General features: G+C 32.6%; 1 protein-coding gene across 2 annotated transcripts in view; it reads right to left on the bottom strand.

Annotated features, from left to right (window-relative positions):
* ZNF385D (zinc finger protein 385D) overlaps positions 1-22,183 on the bottom strand; it is a 376,013-nt gene that overhangs the window by 156,823 nt on the left and 197,007 nt on the right. For both annotated transcript variants that reach the window (XM_049766069.1, XM_049766068.1), the window contains exon 3: positions 5,025-5,135. In XM_049766069.1, the coding sequence (XP_049622026.1) occupies positions 5,025-5,135 (111 nt within the window). The remainder of the gene's footprint in view (positions 1-5,024; positions 5,136-22,183) is intronic.

The following is a 22,183-nucleotide window of genomic DNA, read 5'->3' as shown; positions in this document are numbered from 1 at the left end:
AAATTGAAACCTTTTATTCTTTATTCAAAAGCTTTTTTAAATAAAACCATTCATATTTCACAGAATAACACGTTTTATTTTTCAAAGAAAAAGCTTACACTAAAAGAAGTTGATCTGACTTAAAATATATGCAATATAATTTACTCTTTTTAATTATATTTGCAGGACAAAAAAGAAAATTGCACTGTAAACAGATATGCCATAAAGTCAACCCACAGAATTTTAATATAAAAGGGTTAATGATAAATAGAGGCATATGAAAAGGGAAATTGAATTTTCATGATGTAGAGATAAAAGGACCACAGGTTATTATTTTCATTGTAATGGGAAGAATCTTTGAAAATTTAAAAGGTTCATTTGGCAAAAAATTCTTTCCTATGTGATAGAAGATTCAATCAAGCATAAAAATGAATTAGTGTTACCTTTCCAGTCAGAGTCTACGTTTAAATATGAAATAAGAAAATGAATCTGAGATTTACCTGGAAAGAACAAAGAATCATTTGTATTGGTATTATAAAACATTTTACTTAGAGTAAAAAGATTTTACAACTTTTATATGGATTTTTATTATTAGAGATTATTTTATTATATGTTGATGAATAAATAATATATTCAATAATTCTTGACATGCCATATTGAATATTTGATAAAATTAGTATTAGTGGCTGGAGTGATAGCACAAGCAGGTATGGTGCATGCCTTCCACTTGTCCATCCTGGGTTCTATACGAGGCATCTCATATGGTTCTTTGAGCCTTCCAAGAATAACTTCTGAGCACAAAGCCAGGAGTAACCCCTGGGTATAGCCCAAAAACAAACAAAAAATTAGCATCAATGGACACAATCAATAAGTAAATATATCTCTTATTTCTAACATTAAGTTTTATTGACATACTAATCCTACCAGTGGTCCTCAAACTATGGCCACATATTGTATTTGTATCTGTTTTGTTTCTTCATTGCAAAATAAGATATATGCAGTGTGCATAAGAATTTGTTCCTAAGTTTTGTTTTTACTATAGTCAGACCCTCCAATGGTCTGAGGGACAGTGAACTGGCCCCCTGTTTAAAAAGTTTGAGGACCCCTGCATAGACCTTTGTTTTTAAATCTCAGTGGAAGTTAGAATAGAAGGAACTTTCCACTCCTATATATTTTAATTTAGCAATGGTTATTTTCCATCTGGAAATCATAGCTAAAATATTTCTAAATAATATATAAATTTAACTAGTGAAGGATGTCACATTTAAAATTACTTGAAATAATTATAAGTAGAAAAATATACTGAATTCATGAATAAAAATAAATACATAAAAGCAAAGAATGGGGGCCGGAGAGATAGCATGGAGGTAAGGCATTTGCCTTGCGTACAGAAGATCGGTGGTTTGAATCCCGGCATCCCAATGGTCCCCTGAGCCTGCCAGGAGCAATTTCTGAGCATAGAGCCAGGAGTAACCCCTGAGTGTGGCCGGGTGTGACCCAAAAACAAACAAACAAACAAACAAAAAGCTAAGAATGACAGTAAATTCAGCTGAATCCAGATTAAATTTTTTATTAGCTGATATAGTAGGTGGTCATGAAATTCAGTTCAAATTCAATGTAAACCCTAAAGAGTAGTAAGCAGAATACAAGTGCTTAAATTTAAATTCCTGAAAACTATGAGTGTATTAAATGACAGTGAAGGTTACATTAGCAGATTAAATAAAACAGAAATTGAGAAATAAAGGTTTGTGATATGATGGAAAAAGATAAAGGGGTAGAGTACATATCTGAGTTGAATAATTAGCACAAGTTTATCTGTGGGCACTTTACTTATAGGCCTGATAGGTTCTAAATCCTGCGGAATATTACTCTTGTGGTGACCCCAACCTCAACCAGGCCCAAAGTACAATAGTACTAGACCCAAATACTGAGCCATTATCCCATTGTAGATGTATGAGGAAAGCCAAGAGTATCTATCTCAATGGGAGAATTCTATTGAAAAAAACAAAACAACAGACAAACAAACAAAAAAAAAAGAGTAATGACACATAATTATTCAATCGAGTTTCTGGTGATTACCAGATTCTTTAAGTATAGATAATAGATGCAGGAAAGTGGAACATTCTTTTATAGGAATAGGGATTCAACCAGATTTTTATTTGCTTTCTATGAAGCTGGAAGGAGGTCAAGAGTGAAGGAACAAAGAGCATTTAAAGCATGACAAATAAAAGACAAAGAACTAAACTGTCCCCTAGTTCATTCAGAAGAAATAACCCTGCTGTTACACTGATTGGTCCAGGGAGACCTATTTCAAAGTCTTCACTTCCAAAACTATAAAACAACAAATGCATTGCTCTAAATCACTGAGTTTAAGTTGTAACCATGACAGAAGATTAATTCAGTGATAGCTACAGTATGACTGGACTAAATCTCTCAATTACCTTGGACATTTTTTACTTTGACCACAAGCCTGATAAAACTAAAAACAAAGTTATTATAATGAGAAGCAGTTATCCTTAACAGACATATATTGAATTTTATATTACATTGAAACTTTATCAAACTTTATTAACAGAATAGACTGTCATTATCTCTTTTCAGTGAACTAAGGCTGCATTTTAGATAAATAGTTTATAAATATTCTACACTATCTATAATGTTATACTTCTTAGTTATTGATTTTGTATGCATGTTTCTTAAACCCCATGTGACAATTTATCTATTTTTCAAAGATGGCTTTGATATTTATCTATTAGATAAAAAAATAAGGTAAGAAACTGCCTTGAAATAGTATGTGTATCCATAGGGAATTAGTCAATCAAAGAGCTAACCTATCTAAAGCAGATTGCTTTCTTACAGTTAGGGGAAAACTGGGTTCAATAAACTTGAAGAGACTTTTTGATACACACTATACAGGAATTGTTTTTTTATAACAGAAAATTTTTGACATGAAGAGCAATTTGAAATAGTTTCACAAATATAAGAATCTGCTAATGTTGATCCTGAAGATATTGTTTGGTTAGTTTTAAAATAACATAGTATGATTTAAAGGAAAAGAAATCAAGAAGGAGATACTTAATAGGCTATTTAGGAAACTATAAGATTATTTACTAAGTGTTAGGATCTGACCAAAATAGTAACTATTGAGCTCTATAGTCTCTCTTTTTTTCCTTTGGTTTTGGGGCCACATCCTGCAGTGCTCAGGGAATACTAAGGCCCTGCGTTCAGAAGTCACTCATGGCAGGTTCCGGAGACTATATGGGAGGCCAGGGATAAAACCCGGGTTGGTCCCAAATTGGTCAAGTGCAAAGCAAATTCCTACCACTGTTCTATCACTCTGGTCCCAAGCTCAATACTCTCATTTAACATGATGAAAGGACATTTTTTTAACAGTAGAAGAGATCACTATGTTAACATATATCCATTGAAAATACTCATTATTGAATTAAATGTAGCAAATGTATAAATAATCAAATTGAAATAATATAATCTAGAAATACTTAACAGCAAAATGAAACAAAGTGCCCACAAATTTATTTCAAATAAAGTACTGGTGTTGAGCCATAAAGATAGCACAGCAGTAAGGTGTTTGCCTTGCACACAGCCAACTCAGGACAGAAGGTTGTTCGATTCCTGGCATCCCATCCCATATGGTCCCCCAAGTCTGCCAGGAGAATTTCTGAGTGCAGAGCCAGGTCAACATCTGAGCACCGCCGGGTATGACCCCAAAACAAAACAAAACAAAATAAAAAAATACTAATTTCTTAGTGTTTTCCTATATATAGTAGGTATACTTCGATATTATGTAGGTCATCTATTTGTCTCTTTGGAAGTCATCTGAAGGAAATATAAACAATTATCTAATAATTTTACCAATAAGTGTGCTTTTTAAGGATAATATAAATCATTATACATAATTAAATAACCAGAGAAGAGTTACTTATATTTATCGCACAACCCTTATTTTTGTGCCTGATTGTTTATATGGCCATCCCCATAACTAGTACACCAAGAGAAATACTACCACTAGATTAAATACTAAAAGACCTTATAATCTATAGAAACTATTTTATAGCCAGCTCTACATTACATATAAACTTAGGACAAAGGAATGGCAATTTGGAAAGAGCAATTTGATAGAATAGGGCTTACGTTTTCCTAAAGTACCATCAATGAAGAATTTAACATTTCTTCCAAGCTCACATTCCCTCTTTAAGGTTTTGTTTGGGGATGAGGAATAGTATTTTTTATATTAGTCACAAAGCAAAAGTGTTAAATTGAACTGTGTTAAGCCCAGAGTCCATCCAATCATCATTAAAAGAGGAAAGATATTTGAAATTAAAAGCACCAAGATGCAAAGTGCTAATCATCTTCAGATATCTCTCCTTTTATTGTGCTTCCCAGTTACATTTTATTCATAAATTTTTATATATTTTAAAGTATCCTGTATTCACATTAAAAATAAAGTGCTTTTAGGGCACTAAATTGAGATCTATGATACAAATTAATTCAAGATGCCAAAGACTAATCTGAATTTGAGGATCATACCAAAGTTGACAAAAGGAATTCACAAATCCAAAATCTCAGTCTTAAAATATGACTCGTCACTGTCCCTATTTTAGAGGTAAGCCTATTTAAATCCTTACTGGTTATGAATTTTATTATTCTCCCAAGAAAATGTATTATCTAAAGTTAGCACTCCCAAGAGATCAAAATCAGAAGTAATTTAACTAGTAAACTTATAAATAGATAAATTTTATAACTCTAAAAGTAAATATTATATTATTTTACAATATATTTTGCATAAATATATAACAAATTGTATTGTTATTATATAACATAATGTGCATAATTGTATATATGTGCATTTTTCCATAGTAAACAAGCAATGGTAATGCAATAAACTCCAAAAAGCACATAAGGGGTTAAAATAGTATCTTTGAAATTCAACATGCATAGTTATTTGAGAAAAATGTTTAGGAAATCTCTTCTGCAAGATTAGAACAGCATAATATATTTTTGTGAATACTAAATGATAAACTTACATCAGAATTAAATCTCAACTGGCAAATGTTGCATGATATGATTTGCTTTCTTCGATGAGGAAGAGGAACCCCAAATGTATGATTTATTACAGCTTTCTGAATCGGGTCCATCTGTAATGAGAAAAAATACAACAAATAGAAATAAAGCTTGTCAGTTCAATTGGAATGTTGCCTATTTCATTAAAGAGTCAATCTGTACAGCTTCAATCTACTGCTCACATTATAAAGAACAATTTTATACTAAGAAATGGCATTTCCACTTTCTTGGAAAATAGACTACAATAAGCCTGAAGCTTAGCATGATAAGGAAATGATAAATGTACCCATTAGAGTCTGCATATTAACTGTTTTTCTCATTTAGGATCAACAATTGTCTCTGTTTGATAATCCTAAAATATAATTAAGGGTTTATCAAAATGCAAGTTACTGCTAAAGCCAGCAATCCACAGAGAAGTATATCTATAGCGCTGCTCAAAAAAGACTGCAAAATAGGCTTTGTCTGGGGAGCAGCTGTGAAAATTAATGGTGTGCCTAATATTATCCAATGTTCATTCGATGCTATTTTATACTATTTGACCTTAAAACTATAGTATAAAAGTCTTGCTTAAAATTTTTAAATATGAATATATATCACTTTTGTCAATAAACACTAACCATATAATATGTACTGTTTTCCTATTAATTTAGTGCTTGTTGTCTATGGTTTGATTTTTGTTTGTTTGCTGTGGGGTCACACCCAGCTGTGATAAGGGTTTACTCCTGGTTCTGTGTTTAGGGATCATTCCTGGCAATGCTTGAGGAAACCTTATGTGATGACAGGTACTGCAGCCTGGCTCGACATGTGCAAAGTTATATCCTGCCCACTATGCTATCTGTCTTGCCTCGAGGTTCATAAAATTTAGACCAAATGTCAATTATCTATCTAAACCCCATAAATAGGATAGGACAGCAATACTGAAAATAGAATGTCCACAATTCAGCTCTAATAAATCTTATTATCTCTGAATTAACTTTTGTCCTATGGAACACATCATGAATCTTAATGTTACTCAAAAAAGAAATTTTCAACTTTTTCTGGGTATTTGTACAGTAACTGTGCTTATATATCTAAATATTATGATTACAATAAGGTTCAAACATGATAATTCATCATAGATAATTAGCATTGTCTGTGCAGGGCACAATAAACATTCAATACATGTTAGCTATTAAATTTGTTTTTTCTTGTTTGTCTATCTGATTTTTTGATATGCAAAGATCCAGGTTAAACCTAGCTTTCAACTCTATGGTCAATCTTCTGTCTTCCAACTTTTAGTCTCTATTCTTTTGTTGTTGTTGTTGTTTGTTTTGGGGACACACCTTGAGTTATTTTTGGTAACTCAGAAGTTACTCAGGGGTTACTCCTAGTTCTGTTAATTCAGAAATTACTCCTGGCTGTGCTTGGAAACCATACTGGGGATTAAAGTTGGGTTGGCTTTTGCAAGACAAATGCCAAAGACAAATGTTACAGTGTAACACTGTAACACTGCTCTGACCTCTAGTGTCTATAATTTTGCCTTCTATTATAGTCGATGTAAAATAAACCATAGAGTATCTTGTCTTTTGTTTTTCATCGAGTGTCTATAATTTTGCCTTCTATTATAGTCGATGTAAAATAAACCATAGAGTATCTTGTCTTTTGTTTTGGCATCTTAAATTCAAAATAGTGATGTTAAAATTCATCCATAGTTCTTCATGAATTAATACATTATTCTTTCTGAGCAGTGAGTAACACCCCTTTGCATGTTTATATCATAAGTGTTCAACTATTGATCATCTGTTGAACACCCCCCAGTAAATTCTACGATATTTTCAAGTTTTGTTATACATTGTATTGTATTCCTCAATTAATTTTATTATTTTAATTCAAACATTATAAACTAGTTTAAGCTCATGATGTCTTCTCCTTTTGTTTGGATTAATTATTGGCTAGGAATATTAAAGCCAAATATTCGATTATTTACTATCTCTTACATATTACATATAATCTGTCTATCTGAATTTAAGTTTTCCATATCCTAACTTAACTTTCAAATATTACTTACATAATTACACTCCTGATAAATGAACCGACATGAACAATGCACAAAGACTGAGAAACCAGTAGGAACACAAATGTGTGGACTAGGAGTACAGCATTAACCTTTATTCTTCTCAGAATTAGTCTAGTAGTAATTTAAAAGTGCCATCATAATACTTTTATGACAACAATTCCAGAGAATTGTCAGGAATAACATTCCTTTTGGCCAACAATTGAAGGAAAATTAAAAACAAAACAAGGTCATCAATTTAGAAATAGGACTGCACGTGTTTTTGCATCAATGGATCTCGTTTCTGTCAGGGGCATTATGTCTATAACTCATTTAGAGATACTTAAGTCCCCTAAAATAATACTTTGAAACAACAATGAACTATATCTTTACATCAAAGTTTCTCTAAATATATGCAGTCGCTGTGTTTTTATTATAGATTTTGAGCAGCATATTAGTTTGGTCTTTCAGTAACACTGGGGAAGCAGTTACCATATTCAATTCAAATTTGTGTAGGAGGTATTGTGAAACGAGGCACTTCATGCAAATGTGGCATATTCTCTAAATTTAATTCCTTTGTGTGAATTGAATGATATTCTGATCACTGTGTCTATAAAATTGAATTTCAAACTACAAAGTAGTATATTCTTCTTTAGAGACTATTTTACTTCACAGTACATTTAAAAAATTAACTGAATTAGCTGAAAAATTGATTGTAGAAAATGCAACTAGATTGCCTAAAGTGATTTCTTATTATTTTAAGTATCTAGCAACAAAATGACCTAAGTTTAATGTATTTATTAATAAGTAAAAATCAATTTTGCATTTCTGACATATAGTAATAAATACATCTAAAGATGTTTACATATTTTGAAAATCCAAATATAAATAAAACCAGTTACATTATTAAATTGATAATTAATTGATAATATATAGTATGTAAAGAATTTGCATCTGCTATCAACTCAAGTGTTGCACATAGCCAATTGGACCACTTTGCTTACACATACAATTATTTATAATATACCATTTTCTTCCAAAAGGAAACTCATATGTTGGTTTCTCCCCATTTCTTTTACTATGTCTGATCTGCCAGAATAACTACACAAATTTCTGTGTATGAATTGTGTCACTAGGAGATATTCTTGTTAAATTAATTTCAAGAAATATTCATTTGTCTATGTATGAAAAATAAACTATATAGATACATGAGTGGTAGAAACTTTGATAATATACAATGTACAATAAAGTATTAAATCTTGGGGGTTATCTCACAACATTTTCTTAAATAAACGTTTGCTAAAAGAATATAATAAAATGTTTCATTGTTCATTTAAAAATCATTATCCTTGTTCAAAGCATACAATTTAGAAAAGGATGATCTGGAAAAATTGATATAATTATGTGAATAAAATGTAGATCCTTCAGTACATAAGTAAGGCATGAAACTAAAACTGCATTGCGGGCCTGAGCAATAGCAGAGCATCAGTGCATTTGCCTTGCATACAGCCAACACGAGACCTACTCAGGTTTGATTCCTGGCATCCCATGTGGTCCCCCAAGCATGACAGGAGTGATTTCTGAGTGCAGATCCAGGAGTAACCCCTCAGTAGCACCTGTAAGTGTGGCTCCCTCAAAACAAAACAACTGCATTGCATAAAAATCAAACCCAGAGAAACTTCCTTACATTTCACATAATCTGGACAGGTCTAATTTTTAAAAGTGTAATTCTACATGATACTTAAAATGTTTTAAAAAACATTTTTTTAACTTCTAATCTAGAATATTTAGCATCAGAATTTTCTAAATATATAATAATTCCACCTTCACCAATGCCAAAAAAAAAAGAGTAAAGAATAATACATTACCAATTGAAATTCTTATCCAAAATGCTAGATTAAAATTCAGTTCAACCTGAGCCTATGGTTTTATTTTTAAAGCCAAATGAATATGTTTTTTTATTCATTTCTGTTTTAAGGATCTTTATATTTCTATCTCAGCCAAACCTTTTCTCATCACACCTCTGGGCATTCTGCTAAATTGATTTGTGAATGAGTGTACAAGGGCAGCCTCAGGTGGAAAAGAGTTGAGCAAGGTTCCCTCCCTTAGGAAGTCAGTACATTTTAAGTCTGGATGGAGCTTAACATTGAATTTATTTTTCCTGCTCTTAAAGACCCATTTTGTCTCTTTCTATTATTATAGCTTTCCATTTTTTAATCAAAGACTACACACTTAAATGGCAGAAATTTTTGTTTTCCACATATATAAAGACCATCTCTGCCAGTTGACATTTCTAGGTAACAATGGTAAGTAACAATAATTTTAAAGGTTATACTAACATCTATTCTGTGGTTTAATATTTATAAGCATTATTTCTATCCTAATAACCACAGAGGGCTGTCGTGGTTCCTTAGTATCACACAACCAGTTAGTGTTAAGTGCCAGCTCAAACTCAGAAATTCCACTCTGTCCCCTGTATCTCTTAGGTGCCACAGTCAATCTTGGTAATATCCAGTATTCTGGCATTTATAAACTTGAAATAAAATGTGACACTAATTAAAAAAACCTAATAATTTATTCTCAATAATTAAGTACAAAATCTGCACTCATATTACTTATATATTCACATTAGAAAAAATTGGTCATTTCAACATTTTGTTTTTGTTCTTTTTATAGATTGACTGGAAAACTTAATTGCATTATTTTTATTGGCTGCATAACTTAAACTCAAACCTTATTGGTTGTAGTATTTATTTTTTAATGTGTACAAACTTCTACATTAAATAATCCAAATAAAGATATAGAACAGTTTAAGTATCATATCATAGAGTTCTCTAAACCTATTCCTATCCTTAACTATTTTGCTCCCATTTTACATATGATAATGTTTTAAGTACATATATATATGTATATATATTAACTGTATTAGACTGTTTCAGATAGGCTTCCTAGAACTGTTATTTAAATTCAAGAATCTGACACTAAAATATTTTACTAGACAGGCTGGAGAAAAAGTAAATGGGTATTGTGCTGGTCTTGTAAAAGGCTAACCTGGGTTCAATTCCCCGAGTCCTCTATAGATTCCAGAGCCTTCTAAGAGTGATTCCTGAATGCAGAGCCAGGAGTAATCCTTGAACATCACCAGATATGGCCCCAAAAGCAAAAATAAAACAAAAGAAAATAAATGAACTCTAATTATTAAAAAAATCTACTGGGTATTTTAATATAAAAACAACAAATATAAATATGATATGTTAAAATTTTTAATATGCAAAGAAAATACCTATAACATAAATAAACAATATATCCTCTGATCACACAAATGAAGTCTCTAAAATTACTATTTATGACAACATAACAATAGAAAAATATCAAAAGAACTTTTTTCTACTACTTGGATTTATGTCTCATGGAAACTCCTACATATTATAAAACTCCAAAAATCTTATGACCTTTTATAAGTATTTTTTCTGGTATTACTATTTCTAATTGTTTACAGGAGTGATTTATCAGCTTTGCCACTCTGATTTTCTTTGCCTCCTTTTGTTTTATTTTATTTTTTTAATTAATACATTTTTTAAGCATCATGATTACAAACATGTTTGTACTTGGGTTTCAGTTATAAAGGACACCCACTTAAAGGAAACTATGAATTGTCAGTAAAGATTATAATTGTTACTTTGGAAATTAAAGTTAAAATTAAAGTGATGTAATTATTTTGTACAGTTGTCAAAAACATATCTGACAACATTCATTATTGACAAAGATTAAAGAAAAGCAAAGAAAAAATTGACAGCACCTAGTAAAATATAAAATATGCTGAATATATGAGTTAAACTTGTAGTCTCTAAAAGAAATTTGGCTTGTGTGCTACACTAGATAGTTACTATAAATTATTCTAAAGTTTTGTTTGCATGAGCAAAATGATTAAAATATAAAAGATGAAGAATAAAAGAATTATTAAACATCAAAGAGCTATGTGATAGAATAACATATAGAACTCTACATCCATTTATCCAAAATTTATCACCTATATGTTGATTTGCTAAGTAAGGTATTTAAATATATATTGTTTGTTTGTTTTTGTTTTGGAGCCACACCCTGTGTTGCTCAGGGGTTACTCCTGGCTATGCACTTATAATTCACTGCTGGCTTGGGGGACCATATGGGACGTTGAGAATTGAACCAGGTCCGTCCTGCTTCAGCCACCTGCAAGGCAAATGTCTACCACTAGGCTATTGCTTCGGCCCAAAATAAGGTAAGATATATTGAAGGCTAATCATCAATATATAGTATCTGTGTTGGAATGGCATTGACAAAAAGCAGGAAGAATGTAGGCTCATGAGGCAACCTTAATTATTAAGGATAAAAAAGCATTTAGTTGCAGGCATTTGAGAAATTTCATGATACAATATGGTATGTAAAATAAATTAGAAGTGGAATCAAATAATGCATATTAGCAAGAAGAATTTAAATCTCATCTATTGTCATCAAATCACAAGTGAAGTGTTTGAAGTTCTTTTTTAATTTATAAGTGATGTGACAACAGAAGACCATTTTCTACTTGGCACTTTTCCTACACAAAGTTTAGTAGTAATATTTGTCCTCTAGTCTACTAAGGAGAAGTTGATTTTCTTCAGAAAATAAACGCTTAAATTGAAATGAGAAAAACCATTTGGATACTCTCCAATTACTTAGACTATGTCTAAATATATGAAAAATTTCACTGTCAGTGACTTTCTGCTATGATTATGTTCTCTAATGTTCTATGAGAAGGCTAATAAAGTGAAATAAAGGAAGTTCAAGGTAAAGGATGGATAAGTTTAAGGGAATCTTAAGACATTATTTTCTTAGAATCATTTATGTACTCAAGCAAATCACATTTAGCTAATAATGACCTTGTAATGAAATACTTATAGACTCTGGAAATTTTAAGTAGAAATACAGAATTCTACCAAAACAATTTCTCAGCCATGGAGGTTCAACCCTTTAGAAATCACTGATTTATGGAATTTTGATGGATAGGCACTAACTTTCATCCATGTTGATGCCCTCCTTTGATTCTATCTCCTTTCTATTAAATCCAAAGAATGTCCAACTCATAGTTAATCTTTCTACAACTTCTCATTTTCTAAATGAGAACAGACTATTCACCCTAGAACAGTTATGGAGTGAAGAAAAAAAAAAGGAAGAGTATAGGTGATTTCATTAACTGATGAGTCTTAGTTCTCTACAATTTTTTCCTACTAGCCTAAAGAAAAGTGCATTCAAAAAGAATAAATAAGGGGCCAGAGAGACAGCATGGAGGGAAGACATTTGCCTTGCATGCAGGATGGTGGTTTGAATCTTGGCATCCTATATAGTCCTCCCGAGCCTGCCAGGAGCGATTTCTGAGTGTAGAGCTAGGAGTAACCCGTGAGCACTGCCAGCTTGACCCAAAAACCAAAATTAATTAATTAACCTTTATAACACTAATATATAAAGGTCAGAGAAAGGCAGAGAAGACCCAGTTGAAAATTTAAATACTTTAGAAACCTTGTTATCTGCATTTCAGGGACTTTATTTCACTTAAATGTTTCTATTAAAATTTTGTTTTGGTAAACATAAGACCTTTCTTACAATCCAATGGGCCTGCCTATAAGATGGCAAATTTCTCAAAGATTTTCAATGCTGCCTAAGAAAATAAAGCTAAAAAATTTAAGAGTTTATTTTCTATTTATACAAAGACCAAGGCATTATTATTGGAGCAATATAAAAATTCCAGTTATTCATTTGATTAACAGTTTTTATTTATTTATTTGCTTATTTTTTGCTTGTTGGGCCACAAGCTCAGGGATACTCCTGGCTATGACTCAGAAATCATTCCTGGTCTAGGGGACCATATGGGACTCCAAGGATCTAATGAAGTTTAGTCCTGGATCAGCCGAGTGCAAGGCAAAAATCTTACCTCTGAGCTATCACTCCAGCTCCAATAGTTGTTGTTTTTTATTTATTATTTTTATTAGTTGTTGTTTGGTTGGTTCGTTTTTGCTAGTTTTTTGGACTACTCCTGACTGTGCTCAGAAGTTGCTTCTGGGGGCCGGCGAGGTGGCGCTAGAGGTAAGGTGTCTTACAAGCGCTAGCCAAGGAAAGGACCACGGTTCGATCCCCCGGTGTCCCATATGGTCCCCCCAAGCCAGGGGCAATTTCTGAGCGCGTAGCCAGGAGTAACCCCTGAGCATCTAACGGGTGAGGCCCAAAAAAAAAAAAACAAAACAAAAAAAAAAAACACAGAAGTTGCTTCTGGCTCAGGGGATCATATGGGATGCCAGAGATGCAAATGCCCTACAAGCTGTGCTACCACGCCGGCCCCTTGATTAAGAGTTGAACTTAAACTTTTTACAAACACATCTAGTTCCCAGCAATGTCATGTGACTAGGGTTAAATATCTTCTAAAAAGATATTTTTTGTATATAAATCACATATCACTAGGATTCTCTTCTTTGCAAAGTCCTTCCTACTTTTCTGTTAGATTTCTTTAACAATATTATGGTTATTATGCTGCATTAAATATATGCTGTGGCTTGAACAAACTAAGATGTGAAAGTTCTATATAAAATAGATTAATATTTCTTTTAAGTTTGTAAATCGGTATCAAGTTAGGAGAGATAGTGTTGGGGTCAAAGACTTGCCTATGTAAAGCCAATCTCAGTTCAACACCATATACAGATTTAAAAGTACTTCCAGAGTCATCCCTGAATACAGTGCCAGCAGTAGTTCTGAGCTCTACAGAATATGTCCAAAAATAAACAAAACAAAAAGTAGTTTTTAACTGTATATTAATTTTCAATGGGTGATAGAGCGCGATGTATCAAATATTTATTGATTCAAAATAATAGAGGTTCATTAACTTTCAGTGCTGGAAATTCAATATCTGAAATCAAGGTTTTGGTAAAATGATTTCTATCTACAACTGTAATGAGAAACATTCGCTAGCCCGTTTTTTAATTTCTGCAGTTGACAACAAACTTGAGCTAGTAATGCATCACTCCAACCCACTGCCTTCAATTATTACATTCTCCCAGCTTGTATTTGTCTCAATGTTTTTATTTCACATTTTCACAAGGATGGCAGACATATTGGATTAAGAACCACTGCTCTAAATTCATTTTCACTTTATTATCTATTTTAAAAGTTTATTTCAAATAAACAGATGGAAAAAGAGAGTAGTTATTATTCAGTTCATAACAAATGGAATGGAAAAATATAAAAATCTAGAAACCAATGTAATATTTTATCTAATTTTACTAAATTTTTATTGCCTAACAATTTTGGCTAAAATAAAAAATAAAAGAAAAGTAAGATTTCTTGTTTTAGCAATTATAGCAAGTATTTATCAATGATTCACCAAGATCACTCCTATTACCCTCTCCCTAATATAAAGATATTTTCACCTCAAAAAATTTGGTAATTCAAAAGATTTTTCAATCTCCAAAATAACAAGTTCAACGAAATTATACATAGGGATGAGAAGAGAGGAATGAAAAGTAGTAGAAATCTTTATAGAGAGCCATAAAATAATGTAGAAGCATTATTAACATTTTACAAAGTGAAAGTTATAAAATATACAGAAAACAACCAATGGTACATTGGTTTGAGCTATGTAAATGACTGATCTGATACTAATCACAGTTAATTAATAAAACATTTTCAATTGAAGCTTTATATTTTGTGTTTATTATTATTTTACTTGAGGCAACACTGAATAATGCACAGGGCTTACTTTAGACTGCACCCTGGTACACTACTGCCAGATCAGGCTCTGGGTACTATAAAGGATGCCAGGAATGGAACCCAGTTTGGATACATGTAAGGCAAGCATCTTACCCACTACACTAACTCTCTAAATTATGTATTTGATATTTTTGATTATTTTGAATATTTACTTCTATGTGTCAACCATCAATTGATTTTATAATTCAGTACAAGTTATAAAAATTTTTATCTCTATTTTACATGTTATCTGATTGTCTGATGAAGACTACATCCTAATTCTCTGTTAGATTTCTTTAACAATATTATGGTACTACTAAAGTATGTTGTGGCATGAACAAACTAAAATGTAGGATGGAAATTTAAAGATAACAAAGGTACATAGAATTAAGCACATAAAGATATATATACTTGCTTGTCTTCATATCTTTATTTCAAAATGCAAATAAGTTTATTTTCTTTTTTGGGGGGTTGGATCACACCTGGCAGTGCTCAGGGATTACTCCTGGCTCCATGCTCAGAAATTACTCCTGGCAGACTTGGGGGACCACATGAGATGCTGGGATTTGAACCACCGACCTGCATAAAAGGCAAACGCCTTACCTCCATACTATCTCTCCGGCCCCAAATAAGTATATTTTCCTACCTCTCATCAGTCAATTTATTATCTGTGTGTATCTATTATTATAAATACTTATGATTTATTTACTAGTATATATCCACCAGTCTCTTTATAGTTTCACTGCTTGAAATTGTCATGATTCAATTTCTTTTTGTATGTTAGCTCTTCTCTTAAAATATTCTATTTCTTTTTGTATTGAGGTATTCAATTACTAACTTAGGCACACATTACTCTCCATTCATAGGGCACTAAGCAACCTGAACTCTTAGATTATGATATAGAATTGAACCCACATGAGGTTCAATATTGATATTGACATATGCTTTCTGTGAGCTGACCTAGGACACACATTTTTGCATAATTTTTATCCTGTATTTGTTGTTGTTAAATGAACCTGCTGGTAATGCCTTTCATAATCCAATATAAATTGTTTCCTTATCTTTTGTACGATTCTTTTTTCTCCATCTTTATTTATGTGCTACATGTATATCTCCTTCCTATCCTTTCAACTGCTACTTGTTACCAAGAAGATTCCCTCTAGTCTCTCAGTAGGTAAAGCTAATTATCTCTTTTCTAAGTTTTTAAGATACCTGTATATTTAGTATTGATCCATATGTTATCCGTTATTCAAATATTTTTAAATGCGGTAATTTGATGTAAGCAAAAAAGAAACTACTAAAAAGTTAATGGAATTATTAGTGCAGAAAAAGGTATTTGATATGTAAAAAAAAACATTAAATTTTACCAAATAATTTAAGGAGAAACATGTAGCAAGAAATTATGACACACTGTTCAATTTTGTAAAAAATGCTGTCATGTGAGCTTCACATAGTGATTTAGAATGAAACATTATATATGGGTTGTATTTTAAAAAATAAAAATAATATTTGGCCTTAGAATTCTTGTAATGTTTTTAGGCCAATCATTCCCAACCCAAGCTGTATACAGAAATCATCAGGGGAGCTTGTTAAGGGTACCGAGTCAGAACCCCAACACAGAAAAAATGTGTTCAATGTTTCATAAATGCCCTGTGAAATGACTAAGTTGTACTGGTCAAAACCTGAGTAATAGAATCTACTTCCTGTATTAATGTTTTTACCATATGTTTAAAAAATAGTGTCTTCTTTTCTATCCATTAATATTTTTTATAAGTAATCTTATAATGTACACATTATTCTGTCTTTGTACAAATATAAACTGAGGAATATTTAATAAATTATTTGTCATGATATACTATAGGCAGCTCCAAAATTGAAATGAAAATTTAATTTTATTTATTTATTTATTTATTTTTGGTTTTTGGGCCACACCCGGCATTGCTCAGGGGTTACTTCTGGCTGTCTGCTCAGAAATAGCTCCTGGCAGGCGCGGGGGACCATATGGGAGAACCAACCACCTTTGGTCCTGGATTGGCTGCTTGCAAGGCAAACGCCGCTGTGCTATCTCTCCGGGCCCGAAATGAAAATTTATTAACATACAGTTTTCTTAACTTTCAAAAGTATAGTGAATTAACAGACTCTAAATTCTATCTAAAAACTACATCTAATTTCGAAATTTTAGAGATTTGGCAAATCACAGAAAAAAAAATAAAAAATACACACATATATTTTAAAAATCTAATGGAATTCAGAGAAATACTACAGAGAAAAAAAGTATGTGGTAAATCCCACTTTGATACCTGGCAATACATTTTATCCAAGTATTAAACCTGAGCAGAGTCAGTTGTAAACCCTGAACTTCTGGAAGTGACACAAAACAAAAATTAATTAAAAAATACTAAATACTAAATATTAAGGAAATAAACAAATATACTTATTTGCATTTTTGAAATAAAGACATGAAAGCAAGCAAGTATATCCTTATGTGCTTAATTCATGTACGTTTGTTATCTTGGAATTTTCATCCTAAAAAATGACCAGACAATCAATTACAGATACAAGAAAAAGATATCAAAATTTCATAACTCTTACTGAATTCTGAAATTAATTGATGGATGACACATATAAGGCTATGGTAAAGTATTTCTAACTTGCTTTCATATATTATGGTTATTCATATCCCTAAAGTGTTAGCAAAGCACTGTACCATGTCTCCATTATTTGATCATCATTATGTGATCTTCCTTAAGGATTTAAGTTTCATAGTTCATGTATACATGAAATATAGTTAAAGTTTGAATTGGGGAGAGCGGTTGGAAGGAATGAAAATTGGGTCTTCGTGGGACGGAGGTGAATACATTGATGATTTTGGAAATATATAGGAGAAACTATTTATAATAGTATTATAAACCATAGAAACTCTTTACAAATATATTTTTTAAAATATAAATTTGAATTAGATATAATAAAGGCAGAATACCAAAGAATGACGAAGTTAAAAGTATATGGTACTTTTGTAATAATTTAAACACAAAGACAATTCAATATTTTAGAATATCAAGTTGTCTGTCACATTTTGCTTTATATTAAATATGTTTGACAACAAACAGAAATATGTGAACATACATGTGAATTCCCAATACTGTATTGTCAAACTATTGGTGGCTTACAGTATAAATTAGATCAGTGATTTTTTAATCACTGGTCCAAGGACTAGTGCTAGTTCTCGAGAATAAGGATACTGAAAACCACTGAACTAGAGCACCATATGTGCACATTAAAATATAAACCAAAACCACTTAAATTGCCCTTCACATGATCTGCTGGAGTTTACAAATCTCGCATTAATTAGCATGAGCAAGAACCGCTGGTGTAACATGCAGCACATTTTGTATTTTCCGTGCATTTCAAGTCTTCTAGCATCATAACTGCCAGAATATACTGTGCTAAAATTTTGTTTTCATGTTTATCAAGTAAGACACATGGTAACATTCTAACAAATAAAAGAGCTTCAAATGAAAAAGCAAACCCATCACTTTAATTTTCCCATACCATAAAAAATACCTGAAATGCTAATTATGTTTTCCACAATTTGACTATGTACTTGAATTAGCTTTCTGATGTGATTATAGGTATAGGCATTAATAATGTTGAGAAAGTGACAAATACAGCTATTATACTCTCTATCTTACCTTCGATATGTTTTTGTAGACCTTGCAAAGTTTTATAAATTTAAACAGTCTATTATTATTTTGAAATTGTACATATATATCTACAACACAAATCCAGAGTTTATCATGATTATACAGTTATTTCACAACTGTATGCAAATATGTATGTAATTTATATGTATATATCTAATTACTATTTAATTTTATTAGCTGAATCAGTTTCAAATTCTCTGAAGACTTTTACTTGTCTTCTATCTTCTATTTCCAATTTCTCTTATACTTCCACAAATTCAAACTGAAATATTCGGTGGTCAAGAATGAAACCTTATTCTAGATACAGGCATCTTCAAGGAGGAAACTGCACTCTCCAAGCAAGTGAAAGCAGAGATTAACAGATGAGAATATATTAAGCTGAGAAGCTTCTGCACCTCAAAGGAAATAGTGCCCAGGATACAAGAGCCACCCACTGAGTGGGAGAAACTATTCACCCAATACCCATCAGATAAGGGGCTAATTTCCAAAATATACAAGGCACTGACAGAACTTTACAAGAAAAAAACATCTAATCCCATCAAAAAATGGGGAGAAGAAATGAACAGACACTTTGACAAAAAAGAAATACAAATGGCCAAAAGACACATGAAAAAGTGCTCCACATCACTAATCATCAGGGAGATGCAAATCAAAACAACGATGAGATACCACCTCACACCACAGAGAATGGCACACATCACAAAGAATGAGAATAAACAGTGTTGGCGGGGATGTGGAGAGAAAGGAACTCTTATCCACTGCTGGTGGGAATGCCGTCTAGTTCAACCTTTATGGAAAGCGATATGGAGATTCCTCCAAAAACTTGAAATCGAGCTCCCATATGATCCAGCTATACCACTCCTAGGAATATACCCTAAGAACACAAAAATACAGTACAAAAACCCCTTCCTTACACCCATATTCATTGCAGCACTATTTACCATAGCAAGACTCTGGAAACAACCAAGATGCCCTTCAACAGATGAATGGCTAAAGAAACTGTGGTACATATACACAATGGAATATTATGCAGCTGTCAGGAGAGATGAAGTCATGAAATTTTCCTATACATGGATGTACACGGAATCTATTATGCTGAGTGAAATAAGTCAGAGAGAGAGAGAAAAACGCAGAATGGTCTCACTCATCTATGGGTTTTAAGAAAAATGAAAGACATTCTTGCAATAATAATTTTCAGACACTAAAGAGAAAAGAGCTGGAAGTTCCAGCTCACCTCAGGAAGCTCACCACAAAGAGTGATGAGTTTAGATAGAGAAATAACTACATTCTGAACTTTCCTAATAATGAGAATATATGAGGGAAATGGAGAGCCTGTTTAGAGTACAGGCAGGGGTTAGGTGGGGAGGAGGGAGACTTGGGACATTGGTGGTGGGAATGTTGCACTGGTGATGGGTGGCGTTCTTTACATGACTGAAACCCAAACACAATCATGTATGTAATCAAGGTGTTTAAATAAAAAAAATTTTACAAATAAATGAAGATAAATAAATTCAGTGGGAAGAAGTTAAAAGCAAAAAAAAAAAAAGAAAATGATTAAATCTAAAAACTGATCCATACCATCACTATAATTGTGTTGCTGTTTATTTTTAATAGGAGTCACATGCAAGTGAAGCTGGGGGAGTAGGGTTATAAGGTCATCTCCTGCATTACTTAGCTCAGTTGTGCTGGTCCATATTGTAGTGCTGCATAGGCAAGGTGTTCATGTGTCATAGGGTACAGTATTGGCAGTCTAGGAGTCACACTCAGTGCATTGCGTTTGCTAGTCATATGTCCTTCTACATTAATTACCTCTGTGGCTTCTGTCATTGTTTTTTTATTTTATGAAGACAAAGATGCAAAGAGAGAGAACAAGGTGAAGTTACAGTGGGAAGACAATCACCCATAAACAGAATTCTCATTTTCATCCAAAAAGTATTAAGAAAAATAAAACAAAACACATACACAATTACTTTGTCCCTCAAGCCCCCAGATTGTAGTACATTATAACATTTCTTAGCAGTACAAAAAGCAATCTAAAGCCACAAAATTTATGTAACTCTAACATTAAAGGCTATAGTATTGTTGACACAGTTGATCACAATACATTATTTCATTAAGGATAAGCCAAAGGAGCACAGCGAAGAAGGTGTTAGAGTGGCTATTGTTTGCATAGGCCCAGCAAAATATAGGGGACATGGAAAGGAAAAGCCTTGGCCTAAAGATAAGGAGACCTTACCCCTGAGTTTTCTGGCATAAGACCAACTCTAGGCTCCAGGCATACGAGGTTGTCCAACCCAAGTCATTGTCCATAGTGCCAATACACTTTTATTTTTCACACAGTCACTGTTGTTGGTGTCAAGTTTCTGTAGCTAATGATCCTGGAATATGTCCATATCCTACATCAAAGTCAGGATGATGTGGAGTGTCCTTTAGTTTCAACTCACAATTAGAGTGTGATGCAGAGAGCTCGGTCCTGAAAGCAGGTCGTTATTGTTGTTAAGTCTTCTGGGTGTTTAAGGGACGTCTCTGTTGAGTAGGTCTATGCCAGAGCAGTGGTAGGGTCTTCCCTGGTAGAGGATTGCTTTCAGATGATGTTATACACAACCACGGTTGTTTTGTAGATGGCATCTCTGGTTCAGGGGTAAATGGACAATGCCTGTTCTTCTGAAGTCTGAGCCAGGTTATTATGACACTGTTCAGGGTGTAAGGACGCACTGCATTACAAGATTTGTGTGTTCCCATCTCTGTTAGATAAGACCATGTTTGTATATATACTAATTTTCCATTTTAATGTGCCTATGCAAAGGAAGTACAATGCCACATAGCATGATTGGTGCCTATGGGGATGCTAGAACAAGTCCAACAATCCCCTTGACTTGGTTCTAACATAAACTTTAAATGGAGGGACACTCCTACAGACTTCCTTATTAAACAGATAACAAAGAGAAGAATAGACAAAACAAATACATAGAGGGGAAATTTTGAAATAGTTGGGTAGGGTGTTAAATTCAGTGAACAACCTTGGTCTGTGATTTGACCTGTAAGCTATTGAAGGTAAAAGGGGGAAATAGGGGGAAATAATGGTAGGGAATGAGGCAGTAAAGGACTAGAAATGAGCATTGTAGGGCAGTGTCAAGGGCACAATACAAGATGGATATTATGCATATGTAAAATATATGCATAGAATATTATCAATATCTATTGTACGCACGGGGGCGCTGTCATTGTTAAATTGCATCATTTACTAATTTCCAATGCTTTTTCTGCTGAGCAGATAATGGTATAAATTAGGCTTATTTTTAATAGCTGCAATATGTAAGCCTTATACTATTTAAAAGTGACTATATTAGTATCAAGCAAAGAAATTTCTATTTTACATTACCAATAAGTGATTTGATAAGTGATATGTTACTTATTTTGAACCAATATATAAAAACATTTTTTTTTTTTGTTTTGGGGAAATACCCTGTGGCTCTCAAGGATTACTCATGGCTCTGCACTCAGAAATCACTCATGGGAGGAGTAAGATGCTGGGGATGAAACATGGGTCAGCTGCTTGCAAGGCAAACTCCTTTCCCACTGTTATTGCTCTGGCCCCCAAAAACAAATTTTTGCTTCCTATTTTTGCCTTTCC

The sequence above is a fragment of the Suncus etruscus genome, chromosome 20, assembly GCF_024139225.1.
Source record: "Suncus etruscus isolate mSunEtr1 chromosome 20, mSunEtr1.pri.cur, whole genome shotgun sequence".
Lineage (NCBI taxonomy): Eukaryota > Metazoa > Chordata > Mammalia > Eulipotyphla > Soricidae > Suncus > Suncus etruscus.
The sequence above is the reverse complement of the archived record's forward strand: the minus strand, read 5'-3'. Positions and strand labels throughout refer to the sequence as shown.